The following is a 24,641-nucleotide window of genomic DNA, read 5'->3' on the forward strand; positions in this document are numbered from 1 at the left end:
ACACACAAACCTGCACCAATTAAATTAAATGAGTTACCTCATAAGGCCATTACCAACCTTAGTCGTTATTATTCCAAAATAAGAGGAGCCACACATAGACTTGCACTGAAATAACTAAATAAGCTATGATTCACACATTTGGTTATTGTGGTACAACTGTGTTTGTAGACTAGTGCTAATGTGACATCAGAATCTGGCCCTGTGGGTGTAATTCATGAGTAATGCACAAACCTGTAGGGCTCAATTCTAATCTTACAGCAGTTTTCTATTGGTATGGCTCCCTTAACTTCAGTAGCTATTCTCTATTTACACCAGTCTAAGGGAAAGGAAACCTGCTCATTTAAAATATTTAATTTCAAAGGCTTTTAAAAATTCAGTAAAATGGCACAACAAAACTTCAATAAAGGCAGTTGCATTCTGATACGAGGGGGGTTTACTATGGGACTCCATCTGATAATTGGTATAGCACTGAAGGTTAATCCCCCTTAACTCCCTGAAAGATTACCTTTGGATTGTTAGATTGTTATACAAACACACTAAAACTGTTTTAATATTTCAGTACATATTACAATTATGTGCAGAAACATAAATTGTACAGATGTATTTAAAATTAAGGCAGAATACAGATAGAATTTAGAACAGCTGCATGGTACTTTAAGTCAACTATACACTGACACAAATACAGATTAAATTTTCTGCTCTTTCACTATTTGTGTATGTAATGAATACACAATACTAATACAAATATTCTAAGCTAGATGTTCTTTGCTCTTATCTGAAAATGTATAGCTATTGTTAGGCACAATATAAATAGACCAAAGTGTGCAGAAGCCATGAATATAATGCAGTCTAAAATAATAACATTCATAGCATTATCACTGTACATAGATTTTCTCCACGGTCCACACAATTTATACATTCAAAACAAAATTTCTTTATTGTAACATTTTAAAATACAATGCACCTGGTGCTTATCTCTTGGAGATAGTAATGTTCTTTTACAAAAATGAGTGCCATAAGCTTCAAAATTTAGGAAAGACATGCACAAGTTCAAAATGTCTGACTATCAAAATTTGCAGGACCATGAGTGTTAAAACAAATGTTTTATCTTGCCAAAAAAGTAAGCTGTTTTATTAAGCTAGTTTATAGCATGAAAACCACTGTTAAAGTATTGAAAATAACTCCTCTACCAAAGCCACAATATATTCCATAATAAAAAACCCTATATTAAGAGACTGTTGAGATGGCACAGTTAAGTCAGGAAATAGCAATGTTAAGAGTGACTCCCACACCAGCTTGACTCTGTCCTCTTTTGCATATGCATTCCAATGCAGTTGATGTTTACCTTATCACATTATTTCTCAAATAATCCATTATAATTTTCCATTGTTTCTCCTCCTTGAGATAAACGGATACAGCATTTTCTCATATTTCTTTCTTGAATATTTATACTATTTTCACTGTCAAAGGGCCAGTATGTTTGTATTGACTTAGACTTTTGACTTAGACTTTTATGTATGTATTTTAATAATTTATCAGCAGCCATGTATTATCCATTTTCTTAACCAGAAGAACTGCATTCCTCAGGTGCAATCCAGGAGATGAGGCAATTGGCTATGAAGCTAACGTAGCTGAATATGTAGGTGGCATCAATATGCCAGCAAGATTTGATTATAATGTAGTGCAGTTGCACTTATTGTGTAGTATGATTTTATAAGAATAGTTTACTTTCTGATTTTCAGATAAATGACTTATGGATTGTTTGGCATATACATAGTAGTGCACAGTTTTAAAGATGCTACAGATGTGTACCTAACATGTAGAACAATCTATGATGCATTGTATTACTTTAGAGAGTATGTGATCACGTAAATAAATCCTGGTTTAATAATGCATACACACAAATTTGCAGAGCTAATGTTGAATGAGAAACCTTAAAAAAAAATCAAAGCTCTCTTAACGCAGTGTTTTCTAATCAAATTTCAGATTATTTTTTAAAGAGAAAAAGAGAAAAAAGAAATTCCCTAATGTGAAAATATTTGTCTAGAAACCATCAGCAGCCTCCCTTCCATGTGAGATCTGGAAGAGCGAGCCTCTTTCTAGAGGACTTTGGAATTCTGCAGGAGGGAGCAACTCTCACATGAGCAAGAGAACCTGCACAGCTTTTACCTCGCTATATGCCTCTTTCTCACTGACAAAATATAGGCCCACGAAGTGGACTTTCCTCTCCTTCCATCCACTCCATATAGACAAATATGGAAATCATGATCTTGTCCTTATTCAATTTTAAAGCGGACTTGGCTAGCTCCTAGTACTAAAACAATGTATCACATTAAAATTATGTTTTGAATATTTTAAATGTGCACTTTAATTCTAAACTTTTTGAGAGATAGTCAGTGTGAAAGAGCCTAAACAGGAACCATTTGTTGACAAAATACACATAACTCACATGAGTAAGTACCACTCATCTAAAGTAAGATTGGCAGAATCCAGCCCAATCCAATGCCCACTGAAGTCCATGGGTGTCTTTCCTTTGACTTCAGTGGGTATTTAAATTCAGGTCTCTGGTTGTGCATGTGCAAGTCCCCAAGACCTGCAGCCAAACAGGATCTGTAGGGTACAACGTCCCATAATACAAGCACACATTAATACTGCGTTTAAAGCATTAATGTCTATCCATCCCCGGTGAAAGCACTTAGGGCCTCAATTTGGCCTAGGCTTGCCAGGCGTCCGGTTTACGACTGGAACACCCGGTTGAAAAGGGACCTTGGTGGCTCCAGTCAGCATTGCTGACCAGGCCATTAAAGTCAGGTCGGCAGCGCAGCAGGGCCCGGGACTAAGGCAGGCTCCCCACTTGCCCTAGCTCTGCGCGGCTTCCAGAAGGGGCTGTTAGGTCCCTACAGCCCCTAGACACATGGGGAGCCAGGGAGGCTCCATGCGCTGCCCCTGCCCCGAGGGCCAGCTTTGCAGCTCCCATTGGCTGGGAATCATGACCAATGGGAGCTGCGGGGGTGGTGCCTGCGGGCAACAAGGGCAGCGCATGGAGCCTCCCTGACTGACCATGTGTCTAGGGACTGCAGGGAACTGATGGCTGCTTCCTGGGAGTCGCGGTAAGCATCACCAGGACCCACACCCTGAACCCTCTCCTGCACCCCAACCCCGTGCCTCAGACCAGTGTCCCCTCCCCTACACAATCTCCCTCCTGGAGCCCTCACTCCCCCTTGCCCCAACCCCCTGCCCTATCCCAGAGCACCCTTTCAGCACCACTGCTCAAAATAACTTTATATCTTTATAGAAATGCTGCAAGATCTCTCCATTCTATTCTCTATGGGTTGTTATACCACCCCTCTTCACCATAGTATGTAAGCCCCTTCCAGTAGTACATGACTAATACCTGTCACATGATATTTGTTCCCTCTCTCATACTCTCCCCAGAGAAAGAATTATGTTTGAACTGGAGTCTTTTGGTAGGTTTTTAAAACATATATATTTCATTTATGTATATATGTTGCTGTGTATACCATGTTAGAGAAGGCAGGTCAACAATGTATGCCATGCAATAGGTGGTGAGATTTTTGATTGCCCCTGTGGAAGTTCCTGTGGAAATTCAGTCCACAGTTTTAGACTAGCCCCTGAAAGAGCTGTCTCCCAAACTACATTCAGCATTTTCTAATTTAAGAACATAAGAACGGGCATACTGGGTCAGACCAAAGGTACATCTAGCCTAGTATCCTGTCTTCCGACAGTGGCCAATGCCAGGTGCCCCAGAGTGAATGAACAGAACAGGAATCATCAAGTGATCCATTCCTTGTTGCCCATTCCCAGCTTCTGGCAAACAGACACTAGGGACACCATCCATGCCCATCCTGGCTAATAGCCATTGATGAACCTATCCTCTATGAATTTACCTAGTCCTTTTTAAACATGCTACCTATTAATTAATTTGACTCTGATAATGTACTTTGCATGTGGGAAAATAGCGCTATGCCATTTCATGTGTACTCAGGGATATGTAACAGAGTAAGCCATTCACATACAGGAAAAAGTAAATAAATAAACAATAGTTCTATATATGCAGTATGATTTTCTGGGAAGATGTTTTCTCTACTATGTCTAAGTGAATGAATTGGTGTGTAAATGCAGACATTTTTGTGTGACTTAAGCCATAATAAATTTCTCTGTAGCTTGGAATTTCACTGACTTTGTCACAACCATCTTCCACTAAGCACAAAAAAATACTTACACCTGCCCTGTTGTAAACAGTAAGTCTCAGGAGGAAGAGGAATGTGGCTCAGCATTAACTGGAGAAAAATGTAAAAAATCATGCATGTAATATGGATCCAACCCAACTCCTACTAATGTCAATGGAACCAACATTGACTTCAGTGGAAGCTGGATCAAATTTAAACTTAGAAGGTCAGAATGTCAGCTGGTATATACTGATGTAGCTGTATTAAGGACAATGGAGGTACACCGCTTTACACTAGCTGAGGATCTGGAACAAAGTGGAACTACTCAAGTTAGTTAAATGTCTACAGGATTGGACCATTTAATTTGTCTTAAAAATACTAACTGTATTTTTTTCCAACTTAAAACTATTAAGCTGTCTGATATTAAGACTCTAATAGAACCGTTGGAATGCTAATGTCAACAATTTCAACCCCCATTTAAAGCTTCCTTCAAAGAATAGCAATGTGTGTGTGTATGAAACTGCAGCAAGGGAGGTCTAGGTTGGACATTAGGAAAAAGTTCCTAACTGTCAGGGTGGTTAAACACTGGAATAAATTGCCTAGGGAGGTTGTGGAATCTCCATCTCTGGAGATATTTAAGAGTAGGTTAGATAAATGTCTATCAGGGGTGGTCTAGACAGTATTTGGTCCTGCCATGCAGGCAGGGGACTGGACTCGATGACCTCTCGAGGTCCCTTCCAGTCCTAGAATCTATGAATCTATGAATATATCCATAACTTCATGTTTAAGCTGAAATATATTTAGAAATATATCAATAACTAGAAATGGCATATTTTATTTATATATATATATATAAAAATATGCCATTTCTAGTTATTGATTATATATATACACACACACACACACACACACACACAGAGGCCTAAAACAAACCCTTCCCACTTTGACTACATCAACCTATATTATGCCACAATTATGTGAGTGTCTTAAGCAAAATTTTATAAAGGTGTAACCATTGTTTTGTATATGCAGCCAGGCTAGGCACACAAAGTACAACCTCAGTACCTCAATAACATGGTGTAAATTCTACAGTTATATAGTTAGTTTAGCATTTCTTCTCTAAGTAATTACTTCAGCATATGAAAATTATTTCTGCTCAACATTTGCTTAAAAACAAACAAAACCATTGTCAGAACCAACCTTGAAGAGATGACTGAAGTTCATAGTACTGCACCATTAATTACCTTTCTTTGAGGTGAGAGCTAATTCCCCGCCCCCACACACACAATTTATAGAATAAAGTTTGACATTATAGAACTGGATTAGGAATTGTACAATTGCATTCTATGTTAACATATTTGTGTTATAGGCGCAATTGGAATATGCTGTATGTTAATATTTATAAATAGCAAGTTATTAGCTTTCCTACTAAATGAATAAGAGGGCTAGTACTGACATACCATTACCCACTTTTTCTGGAACATCTTTCAGAGGACAGATCTTCATTTGAACCATGCTAGACAAAGATGTCTAATATTAAGAATGGCCACAGTTATCTGGTAAATGTAAGGAAACTGAATTTTTTAATTCTACCAATTATCAAGCTAAAGCTGAAGCTGAAGCTGCAGCTCTTTTTAGGAGCTCATTGTGCTTTTCTAGACATCTAGTCCACACGTATGAAAACCCAACATGACAGGATATTTTTTTAATTGTTGCTCACACCTGAGTACAATTGGTAGACGGTGCTGTATCTATCGGACTTTTACTTTCTTTAACATCATTCAGAGGTGATTCATTACCTATCTGGCATTTGAAGACTTGTTTGTAGGCCTTCCTAAAATTTTCAGAGAGGAATGCGTATATAATAGGATTTACAGAAGAATTGCTGTAAGCCAGGCAGTGCGCTGTTACTCTGAAGAGAAATGAAGCTTGAGTCAGTGGGAAAACTCCAAATTCAGCCCAGAGGTGGATCACATGATGTGGCAGCCAAGATATGCCAAAAACCACCACCACCACCAGCACAGTCTGGGCTGTCTAAGGCAGGAAAAGAGAAACATGGATGATTTATTAACACTTGAGCAAACAGTTTCAAACAACATGCTTCAAAACCATTATTTAGGGATACAAAAATATTAGGAAAAAACACATTTCTAAACTATTTCAGTTTATCAGCCATATGTATTATGACAGGTTTCAGAGTAGCAGCCGTGTTAGTCTGTATCCGCAAAAAGAACAGGAGTACTTGTGGCACCTTAGAGACTAACAAATTTATTAGAGCATAAGCTTTCGTGGACTACAGCCCACTTCTTCGGATGCATATAATTCATATGTATTATATTTCATATAATTGGATTAGGTCAAGAAGAACATAGGCCCTCAAATTTCACTTGATAAACATGAGGTTCCCATTGCACGGACTGTGTGAATTCAAATGGCAGGGAGCAATATGTAAAGATTAAGGCTCTGATTAACTACTTTGTTAGTCCAGTTTTGTGTCAGTGGAACTCCACTGAGTTCAGGAGTGAAAGTAAGTCCAGTGACTTACCAGTACACTGGGGCCAGCTTTGGCCCCCGGAAGGGGTGGGGTCTAGGGCGGAAGGAGCGTGGCTGAGGGAGTCAGAACCAGCCCACCCTTTAAGGTAAGTGCCCCCCCCACCGGGGTAGCAGCAGCAGCCCGGGGCTCCAGGAGCTATTTAAAGGGCCCGCCGCTCCCCTGCTTCAACCGCCCCGTCCCTGTAAATAGCCGCAGGAGCCCTGGGGAAGCAGCGGGGCTCCCGTGGCTATTTAAAGGGCTGGGGCAGTAGAAGCAGGGGAGCCCCGGACTTTTTAAATAGCCCCCAGAGCCCCGCAGCCCTACCCCAGGGCTCCAGCGGTGGAGCTCTGGTGGCAATTTAAAGGGCCTGGGGCTCCAACCCGTGCTGGGAGTACCAGGCCCTTTAAATTGCCCCCGGGGAAGCTAGGCCACCCCGGTACCACAAACCGGCTCTTGCCGGTACGCCATACCAGGGCGTACCGGCTTACTTTCACCTCTGACTGAGTTGCAATGGCGTTCCACTGACACAAAACTGGTGTAATGCAGTGGTGATGCAAGCCTTTGGGAAATCCCATAACTTTAAATCTAATAGGCTGTGTTTTCTGTGTATTGCATAAAGATTTTCAAAAGACCTCCACCTAAATTCAGTTGCCACATTTTCAAAAGTGCTCAGCATCCAGCTGGCCACTTAATTTAAGTGCCTAAATGGGGACCAGAGGTCTTTTGCAAATCTGTCCATTAGCCATACAAATCCCATTAATGTTGGTGGAAATCATGGGAGTACACCCTGGTGCCCAGCAATGAAAACTGACCACAATATATGTATTAAACCTAAATTGGGAGGAGGGGGCTAATATATGCTTTTGATAACCTGGAAACCCAAGCTCACCAACAAAAACAGTATTTTAGACAAAACTAACGAATTGAGCAGAACAGACTAGACCCACTAGTGCTACCTGACTTCATTGTCCTTATTTTCATAAGGAGATGCCATCCATCTCCAATGATAGACTCTGTCAATGGGGAGTACTAGGATATAAATAGAGAAATGTTAGGCTTCTAGGATAATGGAATGCAACCGTGGCTTGGAAAAATCATTGTCGGGGCTTTCTTTAAGTTTCAGTTATTTCTTTAGGAAAATACTTGTTGTTTTGCAATTGTTTGACAAATTAACACCTATTAAGTTTCCAGCTACTACTTCTTTCAATTAGTTCATTGCTGAGAGACGTAAGCCCCATCTTAACTACCAAATTTGTCATTCACTGTTATTACATAAATAGGGTCTTGTCACTTTTACAACATGGTTTGATCTTGCCTGTGTAGATGGAATCAAACCATGTTACAGAGCTATCTTATATCCCTGGGCATAGAGCCTATAGTCCCATCTACTCAAGCAACACTAAACTATGTTATAACACAGAGCCATGAAATGGTACACATCAGTGTACATGAGGCCTAGATATTTTGCTAGGTTCTTGAATTTGGGTTCTATTTACCTGTAATGACTGGTGCAGCCACATACTCTGAACAATAGATTTTTAGCTCAGGCCGGTAAGAAATCAATCTCATCTCCTTAAGAGAAGTTTGGACTGCTCATGAAAATCATTTCCATTTCAGTGACAATGGATAAAAATGTTCTGCATGGGAGATTGTGCTAATTAGTTCTCACTCAAGAGAAATGTTAGCATTAGATTTAATTCCCTTTAGCTGCAAACAGAATTTGGCTGGTATAGGAAATGTATTCCGCTCTGAGTAGCTTCCTTGCGCAGCAGTAGAACTTCACCTTCACTCTTAACCTCACTAACACAATCATCCACACCTAGATTCTTATTTCACTGGGCCCAATCCATCAAATAATATCCATTGCCTTTGGAAATACAAAAGCTCCAGGAAACCATCCACATCAGGGTCACCTAATCAACAGAGCAGATGGTCTGCTAAGAAGAACCTTCCCATGCCAAAAGGAAAACTCTTTCACATCCACAAGTGATGATGAAGTAGCTGGGGGAAATAAGAAGAAACAGAAGATCTTCAATGATCTGAAACTCAAAAAAGAGTCCTATAAAAAGTGGAAACAAGGTCAAATTATGAAGGATGACTATTAAAAAACAACACAAGCATGTAGGGACAAACTTAGAAAGGCCAAGGCACAAAATGAGATTAACTAGCTAGAGACATGAAAACAAGAAAACATTCTAGAAATACATTAGAAGCAAGAGGAAGACCAAGGACAGGGTAGGCCTATTACTCAATGAGGGGGGGGGGGGAAGACAATAATAGAAAATGTGGAAATGGCAAAAGTGCTAAATGCCTTTTTTGTTTTAGTTTTCACCAAAAAGGTTAGTAGCAATCAGACATCTGACATAGTGAATGCCTGTGAAAATGAGGTAGATTCTGATGCTAAAATAGGGAAAAACAAGTTAAAATTTACTTATACAAATTAGATGTCTTCAAGTTGACAACTACTGTTGAAATACATCCTAGAATACTGACTGAGGAGATATCTGAGTCATTTGCGATTATCTTTGAAAACTCAAGGAAGACAGGAGAGATTCCAGAGGACTGGAAGAGGGCAAATATAATGCCAATCTATAAAAAAGGGAAATAAGGACATCCTGGGGAATTACAGACCAGTAATATAATACAGCAAATTATCAAGAAATCAATCTGTAAATACCTAGAAGATAATAAGGTGTAAGTAACAACCAACATGAATTTGTCACATATAACCAACCTAATCACTATCTTTGACAGGGTAACAAACTTTGTGGATAGGGAGAAGCGGTTGAGCTGGTATATCTTGTCTTTAGTAAGGCTTTTGATAATGTCTCACATGACCACCTCATAAACCAACTAGGGAAATATAGCCTAGAAGGAGCTACTATAAGGTGGGTGCATAATTGGTTCCCAGAGGCTTGTTATAAATGATTCACAGTCAACGTGGAAGGGAATATTGAATGGGGTCCCGCAGGGATAGGCCTTGGGTTCGGTTCTCTTCAATATCTTCTCAAATGATTTAGAGAATGGCATAGAGAGTACACTTATAAAGTTTTCAGATTATACCAAAATGGAAAGGGTTTCAAGTACTTTAGAGAATAGGATTAAAATTCAAAGTGATCAAGACAAACTGGAAAACTGGTCTGAAGTAAAGGAGAATGACATTCAATAAGGACAAATGCGAAGTACTCCATTTAGGAAGGAACAATCAATTGCACACATACAAAATGGGAAATGCCTGCCTAGGAAGAAGTAATGTGGAAAGGGATCTGGGGTTTACAGTGGATCGCAAGCTACATATGAGTCAATAGTGTAACACTGTTGCAAAAAAAGCAAACCCCAGTAGGAGTGTTGTAAGCAAGACACGAGGAGTAATTCTTCCACTCTACTTCACGCTGATAAGGCCTCAACTGGAGTACTGTATCCAGTTCTGGACACCAGACTTCAGGAAAGATGTGGGCAAACTGGACAAAGTCCAGAGGAGAGCAACAAAAATGATTAAAGGTCTAGAAAATATGACCTACGAAGGAAGATTGAAAAAATTGGGTTTGTTAGTCTGGAGAAGAGAAGATTGATGGGGAACATAATAAGTTTTCTTAAAAGGTTATTACGAAGAGGAGGGTGAAAAATTGTTCTCCTTAACCTCTGAGTATAGGACAAGAAGCAAGGGGCTTAAATTGTAGTAAGGGATGTTTAGATGAACATTAGGGAAAACTTCCTAACTGTCAGGGTAGTTAAGCACTGGAACAAATTGTTTAGGAAGGTTTTAGAATCTCCATCACTGGAGGTTTTTAAGAACAGATTATGGTCTAGTTCTGTGGTTTTCAACCTTTTTTCATTTGTGGATGCCTAAAAAATTTTGAATGGTAGACCCCTTTTGAAACCTTAGACATAGTCCACCGACCTCCCCAGAGGTCTGTAGACCACACGTTGAAAACCACTGTTCTATGGTCTTTCATAGATCCCTTAGACATAGTCTGCAGACTCCCAGGGGTCCACGGACCACAGGTTGAAAACCACTAGTCTAGTTATTGCTCAGTCCTGCCTTGAGTGCAGGGAACTGGACTAGATGACCTACTGAGGTCCCTTCCAGTCCTACACTTCTATGATTCTATTTAGTGATCTTTCCACCTGTCATACTCCACAGCACTCTATCCTAGACTTGTCTTACCCCTGCACACACTCTCCCATTGTGCCCTAAATGAGTTCCTTCAAGTCTAAAGCCAGATCCATCTCTTGTGTAACTTCACTGGCTACAGTGGGATTATGTTATGGATAAATTTAAAAACTAGCATGAAATAACCCACGTGTTTGATTCTAGAGTAGGTAGTGAACAAGATTCAGGCAACCTGTAGTCTCTGGGGCAGATCCTCAGCTGGTGTAAATTGTTGTAGAGCAGGGGTTCTCAAACTTCATTGCACCATGACCCCCTTCTGACAACAAAAATTACTACACAACCCCAAGAGGGGGCACCGAAGTCTGAGCCCACCCAAGCACTGCTGCCTGGGTGGAGGGGCCAAAGCCCTAGGGCTTCAGCCCCAGGCAAGGGGCCTGTAACCTGAGCCCCGCTGCCCAGGGCTCAAGCTCTCAGGCTTCAGCTTTAGCCCCAGGCGGTGAGGCTCGGGCTTCAGCCCTGGGCTCCAGCAAGTCTAAGCCAGCCCTGGCGACCCCTTTAAAATTGGGTTGTGACCCACTTTGGGGTCCCGACCCACAGTTTGAGAACTGCTGTCATAGAGTATGTCACTGTATCTGACAATTTTCACAGCTGAGGATCTGTCCCTCTGTTTAAAAAATAAAATATGTTTGTGAAGGGGAGTGGACACCAAGAGGACACCTCTCCCAAGTCTGTTTCTAGGGGCAGTAGTAGGGGATATGAAGGACAAGACAGAGCAAGGAAATTTTTGCCAAATTTTGAAATATTTGCAAATAATGAGCCAGGTCCTCAGCTGATGCAAATCAATAAAACTCTGCTGATATCAATAAAATTGTGCTAATTTACACCAGCACAGAATCTGCCTAATAAAAGATCTGCCTTAATAAAGGATTACAAATAGGACCCTTCAATTTAGGAAAGATTCCCACTGGGAACTGAAATACTGTGTTTATCACACACACATTTTCAGAAGGAAACAAAAAGGAAAATAAACCTACAGATTTTTTTTTCAGAAATTTCTTTTTTTCCTACAGCTATGACATAAAGAAAGCACAGTGCTGTACCCCTTCCATTATGTTAACATTTTGATCCAAAGCAGAATAATATGGATAATTGTATACCTGCTCAACTTACTAAGAGAAATTTGTCTCTGTCCTTATTTACACCCAAGCAACCCTCCCCACCCCACCCCCGACTGTAGTTGGTTGGCATAGAATTTAGGGCAGATTTTGTCCCTGTGTCTCTTAAATCTATCATGCTTAAGATACGTGGTACCTGTGGGATGCATAAGGGTGCGTAATGGTTTGACAATCCTCGCACATCTGTTTTATTCCATTATCCCTCTCAAGCCTAATTCCAAAGCTTACCTTTACAACATTATCGGTATAATCTGCAACCAAGGAAACGCTACAGGGCTGCTCTTGTTTATTTAATGGGATGACTTAACATTACACATAAATAAATAAATAAAACTACCTGAAATATAATTTCAGAAAATATGCTAATTCTAATATATTAATGCTAATGTTTTGTGTGTGATCAATAAATATACAAAAATAGTATTCTGGCAAACATTTATTTTGCATTTAACTTTTTTCTTATATATGAAAGTCTAATTTAAAAATCCACTTCTGAAATCCTTAATCAGGCAAAACTCCCATTGGTTTGAATAAGGTGAGAAACATAGGATTAGGCCCTAAATGCAGAATGAAAATGAGCAAGAGTTCTTGTTATTTAGAAGAAATAATAATTTAAATTACCCTGCTGAAAAAATATATACTATGTAAAATTGTATTGCCAACCCCAAGCATTCAACTGTCATTAGTTGGACCCCAAAAACTCATGAGATTGATTTAAAACAATTATATTTTTCAAACAGTGCTATTTTGGTTAATTTTGTTTGCCTTCTGGTTTTTGAGCCCTTAAGATACATAAGGGTACACTTTTTTATTGTTAAATTAAAGCTCAGATTTTCATATAACCACATGACTCCAAGAGCTGAAGCTTTCAAAACACCAAAAGTCACAAGACGCGCAATAAAAATCACAAAAGTTGGCGACTTTCTGAGCCTTTAGTAGTTATATCATAGATCCCAATTCCACAAAGTACTTAAGTATCTTGCTGAATCAGAGATTTAATACCTAATCCTTTTAAGACTGTGCCTCTAAAAAAAAAATCTTGACTAGTGTTTCTATCAAAAATTAGGGATTGTATAAATACTGTCTAAATTAGGGCCTGATTCAGCAATCCAGTCTGCACAGGCAATGCCCTGCATGCATGTGGATCTCCATTTACTTCAGTGAGATTCTGCATGGGCATATGATTATATCCATCAGCTCAGACTGCACTAGAGTGACCAGGTGTCTGGTTTTCAACCGGAACACCTGGTCGAGAAGGGATTCTGGCGGCTCCGGTCAGCACCGCTGACTGGGACGTTGACTCTCTGGTTGGCAGCGCCACGCAGCAGGGCTGGCAGGCTCTCTGCTAGCCTCTGTGCTGCACGCCCCCAGGAAGCAGCCAGAATGTCCACCCTCTGGCTCCTATGCGTATGGGCAGCCAGGGGGCTCTGCACACTACCCACGCCTCAAGCACGACCCCTGCAACTCCCATTGGCAGGGAATTGTGGCCAATGAGAGCTGTGGGGGCGGTGCCTGCGGATAAGGCAGCACGCAGAGCTGCCTGGCTGCCCCTCCACGTAGGAGCCAGAGAAGGGACATGCTGCTGCTTCCAGGAGCTGCTTGAGGTAAGCGCCACCCAGAACCTGCGCCCCTGACCCCCTCCCAGGCCCCAACTCCCTCCCCCAGCCCCATCCCTGATCCCCCTCTCGCCTTCCAAAGCCCTCAGTCCCAGACAAGAGCACCCTCCTTCACCCCAAAACTCTCATCCTAAGCCCCACCCCCGGAGCCCACACTCCCAGCCAGAGCCCCCCATGTCCCAACCCCCTGACCCAGCCCTGATCCCCCTCCCACCCTCCAAACCTCTCGGTCCCAGCCTGGAGCACTCTCCTACACCCCAAACACCTCATCCTCAGCCCCACCCCAGAGTCTGCATCCCCAGCCAGAGCCCTCACACACACACACGCACCCCAACCCCCTGCCCCAGCCCTGATCCCCCTCCTGCCCTCCAAACCCCTCAGTCCCAGCCCAGAGTACCCTCCTGCACCCCCAACTCCACCCCAGAGTCTGCGCCCCCAGCCAGAGCCCTCACCCCCACACACACCCCAACTCCCTGCCCAGGCCCGAAGCACCCTCCCACACTCTGAACCCCTCATTTCAGGCCCCAGCCCGGAACCCGCACCCCCGAGTCCAGAGCTCATACGTCCTCCCACATCCCAACCCCCTGCCTCAGCCCAGAGCCCCCTCCCATACTCTGAACCCCTTGGCTCCACCCCTAGCCCGGAGCCCTCTCCTGCACCCCAATCCCCTCCTCCCTGGCCCCACCCCACAGCCCACACCCTCAGAGCTGTCACCCCCTCTTGTATCCCAACCCACTGCCTCAGCCTGGAGCCCCCTCCCACACTCTGAACTCCTTATTTCTGGCCCCACCCCAGAGTCTGCACCCCTAGCCAGAGCCCTCACCCCCTCCCAAACCCCAGCCCCCTGAGCCGGCCTGGTAAAAATAAGCGAGTGAGTGAGGGTGGGGAGAGCGAGCAACAGAGGGAGGGTGTGAGCAGGGGGTGGGGCCTCGGAGGAGAGGCGGGGTAGGGGTGGGACAAGGGTGTTCAGTTTTGTGCAAGTAGAAAGTTTGTAACCCTAGACTGCATAGCTGTGCCCTAAAGATTTATTTGACTGCATTGTTCATAAATATAGAAGTTGGGCAAGAAACTCCTGGTTTCAAGTCTGCTCAAAATTAGAACTGTATATGCTGTATTACCAGATAAATTCACTATGATACAGACCCTTCTATACAGTCCTAAAGAACAATATTAGCTTTGTGATTTAAAGATCTTTTCCAAATCCTATTTGCAGTATTAGTAGTGGGTGTTTAATTTAAGCCCTGAACAGCAGAGAATAAAAACATTTTTCATGATGGCAAAGTTTTAAAAGAGGATCAGGAAGTACAATAAACCTTATTTAGAAGGTTTATCTTAAAAATCAGAAATTCTTTGTATTACATCAAAAATTACATTAGCAGAAAAAATTCACAAGAAAGGGAAAACACACAGGAGAACTGAAAAGTACTTTTATACTATAAATACCTCTGAGTCACAAGGACTGGGTCTGGATCTGGTTTTCACATCCTCAAAAGTTCAAGGTATAAAGATCTAGAATAGTGTCTTAGCCCATTGTAGAGACTAGGGGCCAAATGCAAAATTCAAATCTGGTTTCAGGTTTGGATTTTAAACCCTCAATGTTCAGGTGTATTTAGATTCAAGTCCATCTCTTTGTTACACTTTTGGTAATAATCAACATTACATTGAGAAGTTAGAATGCTTGGTAAGGAAAGCAATCTACCTTTTTCTTCGATGCTTCTGACTTCTTTGACATATTTCTCAGCTTTTTATGCAGATGATTAAGGACCTGAAAAAGATAAATGCAAGGTGTATATTAAACTGCTTTTAAAATTAAAGGACATTTTTCAAAATTATGCTGTCCAATATTGCTTGCAAATGTTGATGTATGCAGTCTACACATTTCAAAAGTGTAATCTGTAATATCTAATCTGCACCTGTGGGAATCAACAAATATGAAGCACATAAGTTATTTAATTCTAATATAAAAAGCAGATGCATCACATAACAAAATATGCATGGCAGTGAACCCAATCTGCCAATAAACATAAACCTGTTCTACAATAATTTTTAACTGGCAATCATTTTCCTTCCATAAGAATGTCTATGTTTGTGAATTTAGGATGACCTTCTCTGCACATAAAATAAAAAATGTATATTTTGAACCGTAACTTTCTTTAGTCTTCTGCGTAATTTGCATTCATCAGCTGGATATTTGGTTAAAATAATCACCCCTTGGAGCTGTCTGATTTTGAAGAAGGAACCTAAAAATGTTTTTAATTAATTTATACAAAAACATGTCACAAGTGAAATATGACCTTTATGCAAGACTTGCCATGACTTGTTATGTAACTATAGTAGGTCAGTTTTTTATTCTGGCAACAGAATTGATTTGTCATTAAAGAGCAGCTTCGAAATTGTAACAGAACCTTGATAGCCTGTGCACAAGATTTTTGGGTAGTGTAGCAGGAACATATTTTGGCTGCAATCATCATTCACTCTGAAATTAAGAGTATTTGTAGGCCAGGATCTGAAGAAAAAAAAATTGCCATGCAAATGTTTATGGAGAAGTAGACTGTATAATACAAAAAAAAGAAACATTCAATAAAATGGAAAGGTGACAAATTCAAATACGCAATTAGACTATGGAACTCATTGCCACCAGAGGTCCTGAAGACCAAGAATTTAGCAAAATCAAAGGAGGGATTGGGTATTTATATGGATAACAACACTGTTCAGAGTCATAACAATACATACTTTTACAGAGTTTTAGGAGGGATAGAAAACCACATGCTTCAGGGTTTATAAACCAATCTCAATTTAGAGGTTAGAAAGAAACTTCCCTGGGGGCAGATTATCCCGTATCTGCCTATCGTGGTGTCTTTTGCCCCTTACTCTATACCATCTGGTTCTGGTCACTTTGAGACAGGATATTAGATAAGATGGATCACAGATCTGATCCAGTATTAATCATATGTTCTGAAAAATGTATCCAATGAGTTAAAAAGAAAAAGGATATATTTCTGAACGATGATGGTCACTTGTGGAGGAAGAGGAAAGATGTTCCACTTTTAAAAGACTGCCTGAGACCTGAAAACATCAATTAAAGACAATTTTTATGTAAATCCAAGGCTAAAAGTATTATAACTGTTAAATACATTAGAAGTGTATTAGTTCAGCAGTATATACATACCAACAACTCAATCCTGCATCTTTTTGGTACATCTCAATCTCCATTCTTCTGCATCTTCCTGACATGACACAAACTGTCAGTAAACAAGCTTGGACCCACAAAGAGGATGAAAAGGACACATAGATTGGCTTTTACTGAGTGTGGCCTTGGCTGAACCCCCAGACCTCTCCACCTCAATGGTAAGGAGACCAGAGGGCAAGAACAGCCCTTTTCCCAGACTTCCATGAGAAGAACTCCTGGGTTCTTGTAGAGAACCTGGGGCAATGATCTTGCTTCTCCTGACTCCTGCTTTCCTCCTCTCACCTGGGCAAAGGGAGGGAAGAGAAAATCCTGGCTGCTTCTGCCAGAGTAATATACAGAATAAGCAGTTTCTAGCAAGCTATGAGTAGGAGCTGGATGAGGGGATGAGAGCAGTGAGTGGTGTATGTGTGGCTGACTTTGGAAGACAGTTAGAGCCAGTGAGAGAGAAGTGAAAACCATTCTTACAGCAAACACTATGGGCTTGGTGGGGTCTATTATGCTGTTTTCCAGATGCCAGTCAGGATTTGACCCCAAGTAGTTTTTAAAACATCTACTTCTGCATTTGTAGCTGCTGGTACCACTGCAGGATTTTTAGGGGAAAAACCTGTAACATGCAGAATGCATCCAAGTGAGCCTGGTACCAAGATGTAATACTCCATCTGTGCTCAGAAAGCTAGCTGAAGTGAAAGGTCATTTTTTATTTTTTTAAGCAGCCTGGAGAAGATAGTTGACTCACACAACTAAATCCCCACTCACTTAGCTTAAAATGTACTCCATACTCTTTTCTAACAAGAATTTATATCTCAAAAGACTTCAAATCTGGAAAAACAATTCCTTATGTTAAACTTTTCAAACTCCCAGCTTTCATACACCTGTTTTTTCAGATCATATTTTGCTCTCAGGAAAGAATAAAATGGAATAAATTCTCCTGATTAACCCGCGGTTTTGCAGGGTTTTTTATGACCATGGCGGTAGAAGAGTCTTCAAGCCATCACTGACTGTGTTACCAAAAAAAAGTGCATAATATAAATTGCTGGAATGTAACCCATGTATATGTCTCCTTTATGCTGGATCAGGCTCCTCCCTTTCTCTCTCTCTCTCTTCCCCGCTCTCCTCCTGAAATCATATTGGAGGAGAGAGGGGGAGGGAGAGAGAGAGAGAACATGGTTTAAGTGACCCTGCTCTACTTACAGCCATTTCATTGGTTACACTTTCATTATTAGTAGCTCCTGGAAAGATCCATTTAAAAGAATGTCCCTGAGTAGATTACACAAGGTAATTGTCTAATAATAATGACCTGTATGTTGATATATGTAAACATTGCATTCTGAACCACGATTTGTCATATAAATCTTATTTACATTCAAATATCATTGTCAGCAGTGCCATAGTTATGGTAATGGGACCAACTCCAATTACTACAGCAGAGCCTTTCATTCCATTCTACTTAGTATTGTGTCACTACTACTATTATAGATTTTATTTAGTTTTATTTTTATTGGTGGGTCTGGATTATACCTCTTCCATTAACATCCTCCTGCTGAAACTTGGGATACAAGATTTCAGTCCACAGTTCAGAATGTTCAGGATATTAGTACCTAATGGAGCCAGGTTTCTCTTAGTATTTCTAAAGGCAAAAGTAAAAAATAGGGCAGTTATTAATATTTGAAATGGGTAAATGGACAATAATCATTCAGGGCCATATCTTGCCACATAAGTAGTCCCATCAAAGCCAATGACCAAGATTTTCAAAAGTGACTAATATTGTAGTTACCTCAGTTTCTGGGTGCCATGATTTTTGTGTGCCCAACATGAAAGAGTCCTGGTTTTCAGAGGATAGCTTTAAGCTTTTTCAGGTTGGGCACCCAAAAACTGAGTCACCCAAAATCACTAGTCACTTTTGACTTCCTTGGTAAATAGGAACTGAAGATGCTCAGGACCTCCCAAAATGAGCTTTGGCACTTTGCAGGCTTGAGCATTGGGCCTTAATTGGCACTTTTTAATGTGTAATCCTATAGTAACCTCATAATAGTACATACAATAAGCTAATATGTAAATAATAAAAGAAATATGTTATCTCATGACAAATCACACTTACCGAAGAGCCATTTCAAGCTATCCATCAAATAATATGCACTTAACTTAATATGCACTACTGAACTATTAAATAGTTAATCACTGCTTATACATCTCATTGCATGCGAATGCCAGCTCTGGTTTTCTCTGGGCTTGCAGGAGGATAGATTTTAGAAATACTCATCACTGTTTCTGTATTTCTGTAATTTGTAATGATGCTGTTGTCTCTCAGCAAGAGCTGTCCTTTTGCTAGTACTTCCCAGTAGGATGTGAATTCTCTGATAATGTAATTTAAAACAGAGGGAATACAGCTAGCCTGCCATTTAAATACATAAAAAATGAAGGAAATTACAATTTGCATAAAAAAAACCAAGAACTTGCCTTACAACAGTCCTGAAAATGCCATCTATTCAAATAGAGAACTGCATTCCCTTTGTCTTAAACTACATTATGAGAAGACTGAAGCTTCCTTATCATTATTATTTCACAGATCCTCAGCTGGCGTAATTCAATGTAGCTCCATAGAAATCAATGAAGCTACATCAATTTATACCAGCTGCAGATCTGACCTAGTAATATGCTCTATAACTAAATGTTGCCATTGATGTACCTGTTATATTAAACAGTAACTTTCCTTTCACATTGTGTGTACTGGGAAGCCAAGATGTCATGGGTTGTGTTTATTTCAATAGAATTCTATGGTAATTTGCTGAATGGAGCTTCATGATGACTCCTTTGCTGGACATATACTATCGCAGCCATGGCATTGACAAATTTAAGGCTGAAACTCTGTCGTTGATTTATTGCCATTCCAATCTTAACCTACCCTACCCCCTGCTCACACAGATGTGCCAAAATACTGCAGGTGGAGTTTTGTCAATGACTTTAGTGACAGTAGGAGTGAGCCCTTATGTTGCAGACAGATTCCAAGTGCCTCCCGCAAAGGGCTAAGTTTACTCAGTTCTCACTGCCACGAATGAGTGTTGAGGGTGGTGAGCAACTCACACCTGGATCCTGACTTCAGCAGGAGCAGGATTAGGCCTGTCATCTCAGAGCCCTTCAATTCCTAACCAAAACAAGGGTGAAGTAAGGACAGCTTGGTAGCGAATTAAGAAGGCGGTTTCAGATGTAACTTTGAATTGCCTTGATTTCTTGGCTGTGACAACATTTTAATGTTAATTAAACATTCATTTAATTAGTGTAGTTAACCCCTATTTCAGGCTATTTTAACTTGACCGTAAAAGATTTGCTTTGGGCATAAACTTGACATTCAGGGACTCAGATTTAAAGATTTTTTTTAAATCAAATTATTTACAGTAATATTTATAGTAAATAGTTATTTTTGTAATCAAAATGGTGTGATTATATTAACTTAAATATTACAATAAAGTCTGTTAACAAAACAATCCCTTTTAATTTTGTTTTTAAATTCCACAAGTAAAAATTTATAATTTTAAAAAACATTCACACTTGTTTAACTTATAAAACTTCTTTCACGTAAAAAACAAGAGTTTAGAGGCCGTTACTCAATATTGTGAATGAGGCTCTTTTGGCTATAAAATTATTTATACTTACTAATTAAAAATTAATGTTTAAAAAAGGCATCTGTTGAGCATGTCCATTAACACTTTCTCCATACCTGTTAATATCTTTATTTAAATATGGTGATGATCAAATCTATGGTATTGGTTACTTCCCCCTCAGTCCACACAGTAACTCCTATTACAGACAATGAGAAATCCACCCACCACACAGAGAAAAGAGAACTAAACCTTTAAGGGCTGATACTAATTTTAATTTTTTGCCTTTTTGCCACTTTGACACCTCTGTCATTTTAAATGTTGTTTTTGCCCTGTAATTTAGAAACTTTGTCTTTTGAATACATATTTCAAAGTGTTTTAAAATGCAGGTTTTCACTCTATCAGCCCTTTTTTCCACATCACAATTAATGAATTTATACACAAACTATATAAATTAGACACTCCAACCCCCTCAAAACATGTTTGCTTTGGAGGAACTGATCCCTCAGCAAGAGAACAGACTTTACTCACATGAGCAGAAGTATTAACTTCAATGCAGTTTACTGGAGTGAGTAAGAACTAAGGAAGCGAGTAAAGGTTTGCAAGATCTCAGTAAAAGAACTGTCCAGTCGGACTGTATTCAACCTGTTCTAGATTCTGGAGAACAGTAGTCTAAACTGGTGCTTCCTTCAAAGGTGCAGAAAACACTGGTACAGAAAATGGATCATTGCCTGAGCGGAGAAAGGGGGAGAGTGAGTGTGTCACAGTTAAGCTCCTTTCATCAGAAACTTGCTCATCATCAAGTGATTGCTTTCTGGAAGCAAAAGGCGTGATCCTGAGCCCCCTGAAGTCAGCGGCAAAGCTCCCATTAACTTCAGATGATGCAGGATGAGGCTCCCTGACGAGCGGGCAGCGTGCCTGTTGCTCTTAGTGTCTTTTAACTAGACGTTAAGAAACAAGTGGTAGAACAGGCATCGTACGAATCATCAGGACCCCAGTAATAATGTGGCTGGGTTTTGTTTAAGTGCAGTATGTTTTAAATCATTTCAATTTGATTTTTTTATATGTTAACAACTTTGCACACTGTTGCACTTTACCCAGTTCGGAGCTCATCACCCAGCACTACGGGAAAACACAGAGTGTTTATCGCAGCTGAAATGGAGATTTTAAAAAGAAGGTTTTTAAAAAAAAAAATGAAACCTACCAGAGAATACGCCCACAACCGCCTATACTATATCTCCTCCCCCGTTTATTGCTGCACCCTCGGACCCACACAGGTGTGACGTTCCCCGAAACACCTTCCAACTGGACATTCCTAGCCTATAAATCCACACGTGTAACTCCATCCACACTTGAGTCTACCCCACTCCCTTACACACACCGAAACTTCAACCCCTCCCATGTCCTTACCTCTGTACCCTCTTTCCATGCATCCGTCCCAAAACTAACCCTCATACCCTAGCGCTCTACTACTGCACCCACACACAAACCATGTAGCCCACCCATCTACCCGCAGTTTTGCAAATGCTAACACCCTATACCCCGCCCTATCCTATAGCTATGCCTATACCCCTTCCTCTACACACTCATCGTTATACCTTTACGACTATAACTACACCCATCCCTGTAACTATACCCCGTACACACATATACACTTTATACCAGCATCCCATTCCTGTAACTACCCCATACACACACACACCCTATAGCTACACCCTACAGCTAAACACCACCCCGTAACTGTAGCCCAAACTCTCTCACACACCCTATGGCTACACCCCACCTCTGTAACTGTACCCCCAGTCACCCGCCCTATACCTACGCCCCTGTAACTACCACATACACACCCCTATAGCTATACCCCTTGTAGCTGCACCCCGTACACCCATCCCCTGCACCCCCGACATCCTCCCCTTCGTACCCACCTTGGCGTAGCAGAAGGAGATGAGCAGCAGCGGCAGCAGGTAGCCGAAGACGAAGGTGCAGACCACGTAGACCTTCTTGTGCTGGGGGTTGGGCCACTGCTCCCAGCAGAAGGTCTGGTTGCTGGCGTCCCGGTGGAAGAGGCGCTGGTGGTGCGCGACGGGCGAGGCCATGGCGATGGAGAGCGCCCAGATGAGCCCCACGCCCAGCAGCGCGTTGCGGGAGACCCGCAGGACTGAGGCGCGGCGGGAGTGCACAATGGCCAAGTAGCGGTCCACCGACATGGCGGAGAGGGTGAAGATGCTGACCAGCATGGAGACGGTGAAGAAGTAGTGGATGAACTTGCAGATGACGGCGCCCAGCACCCAGGTGGGCAGCACGTAGACCGTGGACTGGAAGGGGATGCAGAAGAGTAGGTAAGCCAGGTCGGCGATGCTCAGGTTGAGGATGAAGATGTTGGTGGTGCTGCGGGGCTTGCCCGGCTTGCTCCTGGCCAGCACCGTGATCACCAGCGAGTTGCCCAGCACCCCCAAGGCGAAGATCACGCCGAAGACGACCAGGGTGAGGAAGTTCTCGATGCCGATGCCGAAGAGGGGCTTGGTGTCCTGCTCCTCCCCCGAGAGGTTGAATTCCCCCCGGGGGGGCCCTTCGCTCTGGTTCAGGAAGAGAATCGCAATCGCCTCGGGCTCCATGGCTGCTGCGGCTGCCCCCCAGTAACAGCTGGGACGGACGGAGGAGAACAAACAGCGCCCTTGTCCTGCACCTCGCCCCCAGAGACGCCCACAGCCCGTGCTGCTGCAGAGGCACCGAGGGAGCCCCACGCGCCCAGCAGAAGAAGGGGGTGGAGGGGAGTTTGCCGCCGCGCTCACGGAGCTGCGAAACTTTCTGGTGCCTGGAGGGTGGATGGCATCTCGCCTCTGCTGCTCACCGGCTCAGCGCCTAGTGCGTGGTAGGGGCTCCCGGGATGCAGCCCGCCGGGGCTGGCTCACACACGCAGGCACCCGCCTCAGGGATTTGCGGAGGGGGGTTGGCAGGGGAGCTACTGGGGGATCCTGGTGGTAAAATGCGCCCACAGCGGCGCTGCCCAGCTCCGTCTCTTTCGCAGTTCCGCCACGGCTGCGGGGTTTGGGTCCCCCCAGCGCTGTGCCACCAAAGGGCAGAGCCGGAGAGCAGCGCTGGGCGAGTGTGCGGGGACTGAGGTCTCCCTGAGAGCGCAGCAGCCTCCCTGGGCCCTCCCCGCTCCCTCCACCTCCTCTCCAGCCGGCTCCTCCCCGGCTGCCTCCCGCGCGCTCGCCAGCCACCTGGCTCCAGCGCGCTGCCTCTTCCGAAGGGAACTTGCCGCCCCGCCGGGCTGCACGTGTACGCAGCTCCTAACTCGCCACAGACAGCCTAGCTAATCGCGCCGCTAATGCGCGGGCAATACGCTAGCATCCCCTACGCTGCCTATCAGCAACCCCCGTGCCAATCCAGAGCCAGGAGGACTCACCTTCCTGCACCCTCACACCTCCCCTCAGCCCTCCCACGCTTCCTGGTCCAGCCCATGCACTGCTGAGCCCCAGCCTCCAGGACTCATCCTTTCCCATCAAAGGCAAGCAGCGTTAATACTGCTGCGTCGCACGCTGCTCGCGTCCCTTCCCATCTCTGGAAGGCTGGCTGGGGACTTACCTTTCGCTGGATTGTGTGTGTGTGTGTGTGTTAATTGGAACCACAACCAACTTCTCCAAACAGAGGGCCAGCTCCTGCTGCCACACACAGGGGGCTGTAGTCAATAAATAGACAGCACTGTACATCTAGACAGTGGTTCACAAAAACACGCGATGATCCCTGCCATGGTTTAGGTTTTGCCCTTACCAGCCGACGCACAATTTCAAAAGGTGTATGAAGATGTGTGACTGATGCTGCCTGAGGGCCCCGACCTCTGAAATGCCTCAGCAGCCTTCTTTCCTGGAGGATGCTCAGCCCCTCACGAGGATTGGGTTCATAAAGTCCAATCTTGTAAGCCTTATTATGGACCTTCTTCAGGAAACCACCGAAGTTTAAATCCATACCTGTTCATGACAGCAAAGAAGCACATGCTCAAGTCTTGCCCGGAAGATAGATACCTTATGAAATAGGGACCTGTGTGAGTAGTCCCATTGAAATAAACTGCAGGATCAAAACTTTAGCTCTGATCCTGAAAACTCATGCATGCAAATAACTGTGCATAAAAATTGCCCCATTGACATTAAAAGCACTACTAATTTGTGCCACTATGTGTAGGTGTTTGCAGGATTGCAAACTTGGCCCCCAGTTCCTGACAACATC

At 42.5% G+C, this 24,641-nt stretch overlaps 1 protein-coding gene across 1 annotated transcript; it reads right to left on the reverse strand.

The window, feature by feature from the left end:
- Window positions 1–528: 528 nt before the first annotated feature.
- Window positions 529–24,641, reverse strand: GALR1 (galanin receptor 1). Its single transcript, XM_005281450.5, has 3 exons — window positions 22,340–24,641; window positions 15,328–15,393; window positions 529–6,224 (listed from the first exon to the last, which is right to left on the reverse strand). Exons 1-3 carry the CDS (start codon window positions 23,027–23,029, stop codon window positions 5,907–5,909), a joined length of 1,074 nt encoding a protein of 357 aa, XP_005281507.1. The 5' UTR covers window positions 23,030–24,641; the 3' UTR covers window positions 529–5,906.

The sequence above is a fragment of the Chrysemys picta genome, chromosome 2 (genome assembly GCF_011386835.1).
Source record: "Chrysemys picta bellii isolate R12L10 chromosome 2, ASM1138683v2, whole genome shotgun sequence".
Lineage (NCBI taxonomy): Eukaryota > Metazoa > Chordata > Testudines > Emydidae > Chrysemys > Chrysemys picta.

Excerpts from the sequence above, each read along its gene's own strand:
- GALR1 (XM_005281450.5), bottom strand. The coding sequence starts at position 23,029 with ATGGAGCCCGAGGCGATTGCGATTCTCTTCCTGAACCAGAGCGAAGGG. Across the intron at positions 15,394-22,339 it reads TCTCCTTCTGCTACGCCAAG|GTCCTTAATCATCTGCATAA; the intron begins GTGGGTACGAAG and ends TATCTTTTTCAG. Across the intron at positions 6,225-15,327 it reads CAGAAGCATCGAAGAAAAAG|ACAGCCCAGACTGTGCTGGT; the intron begins GTAGATTGCTTT and ends TTCCTGCCTTAG.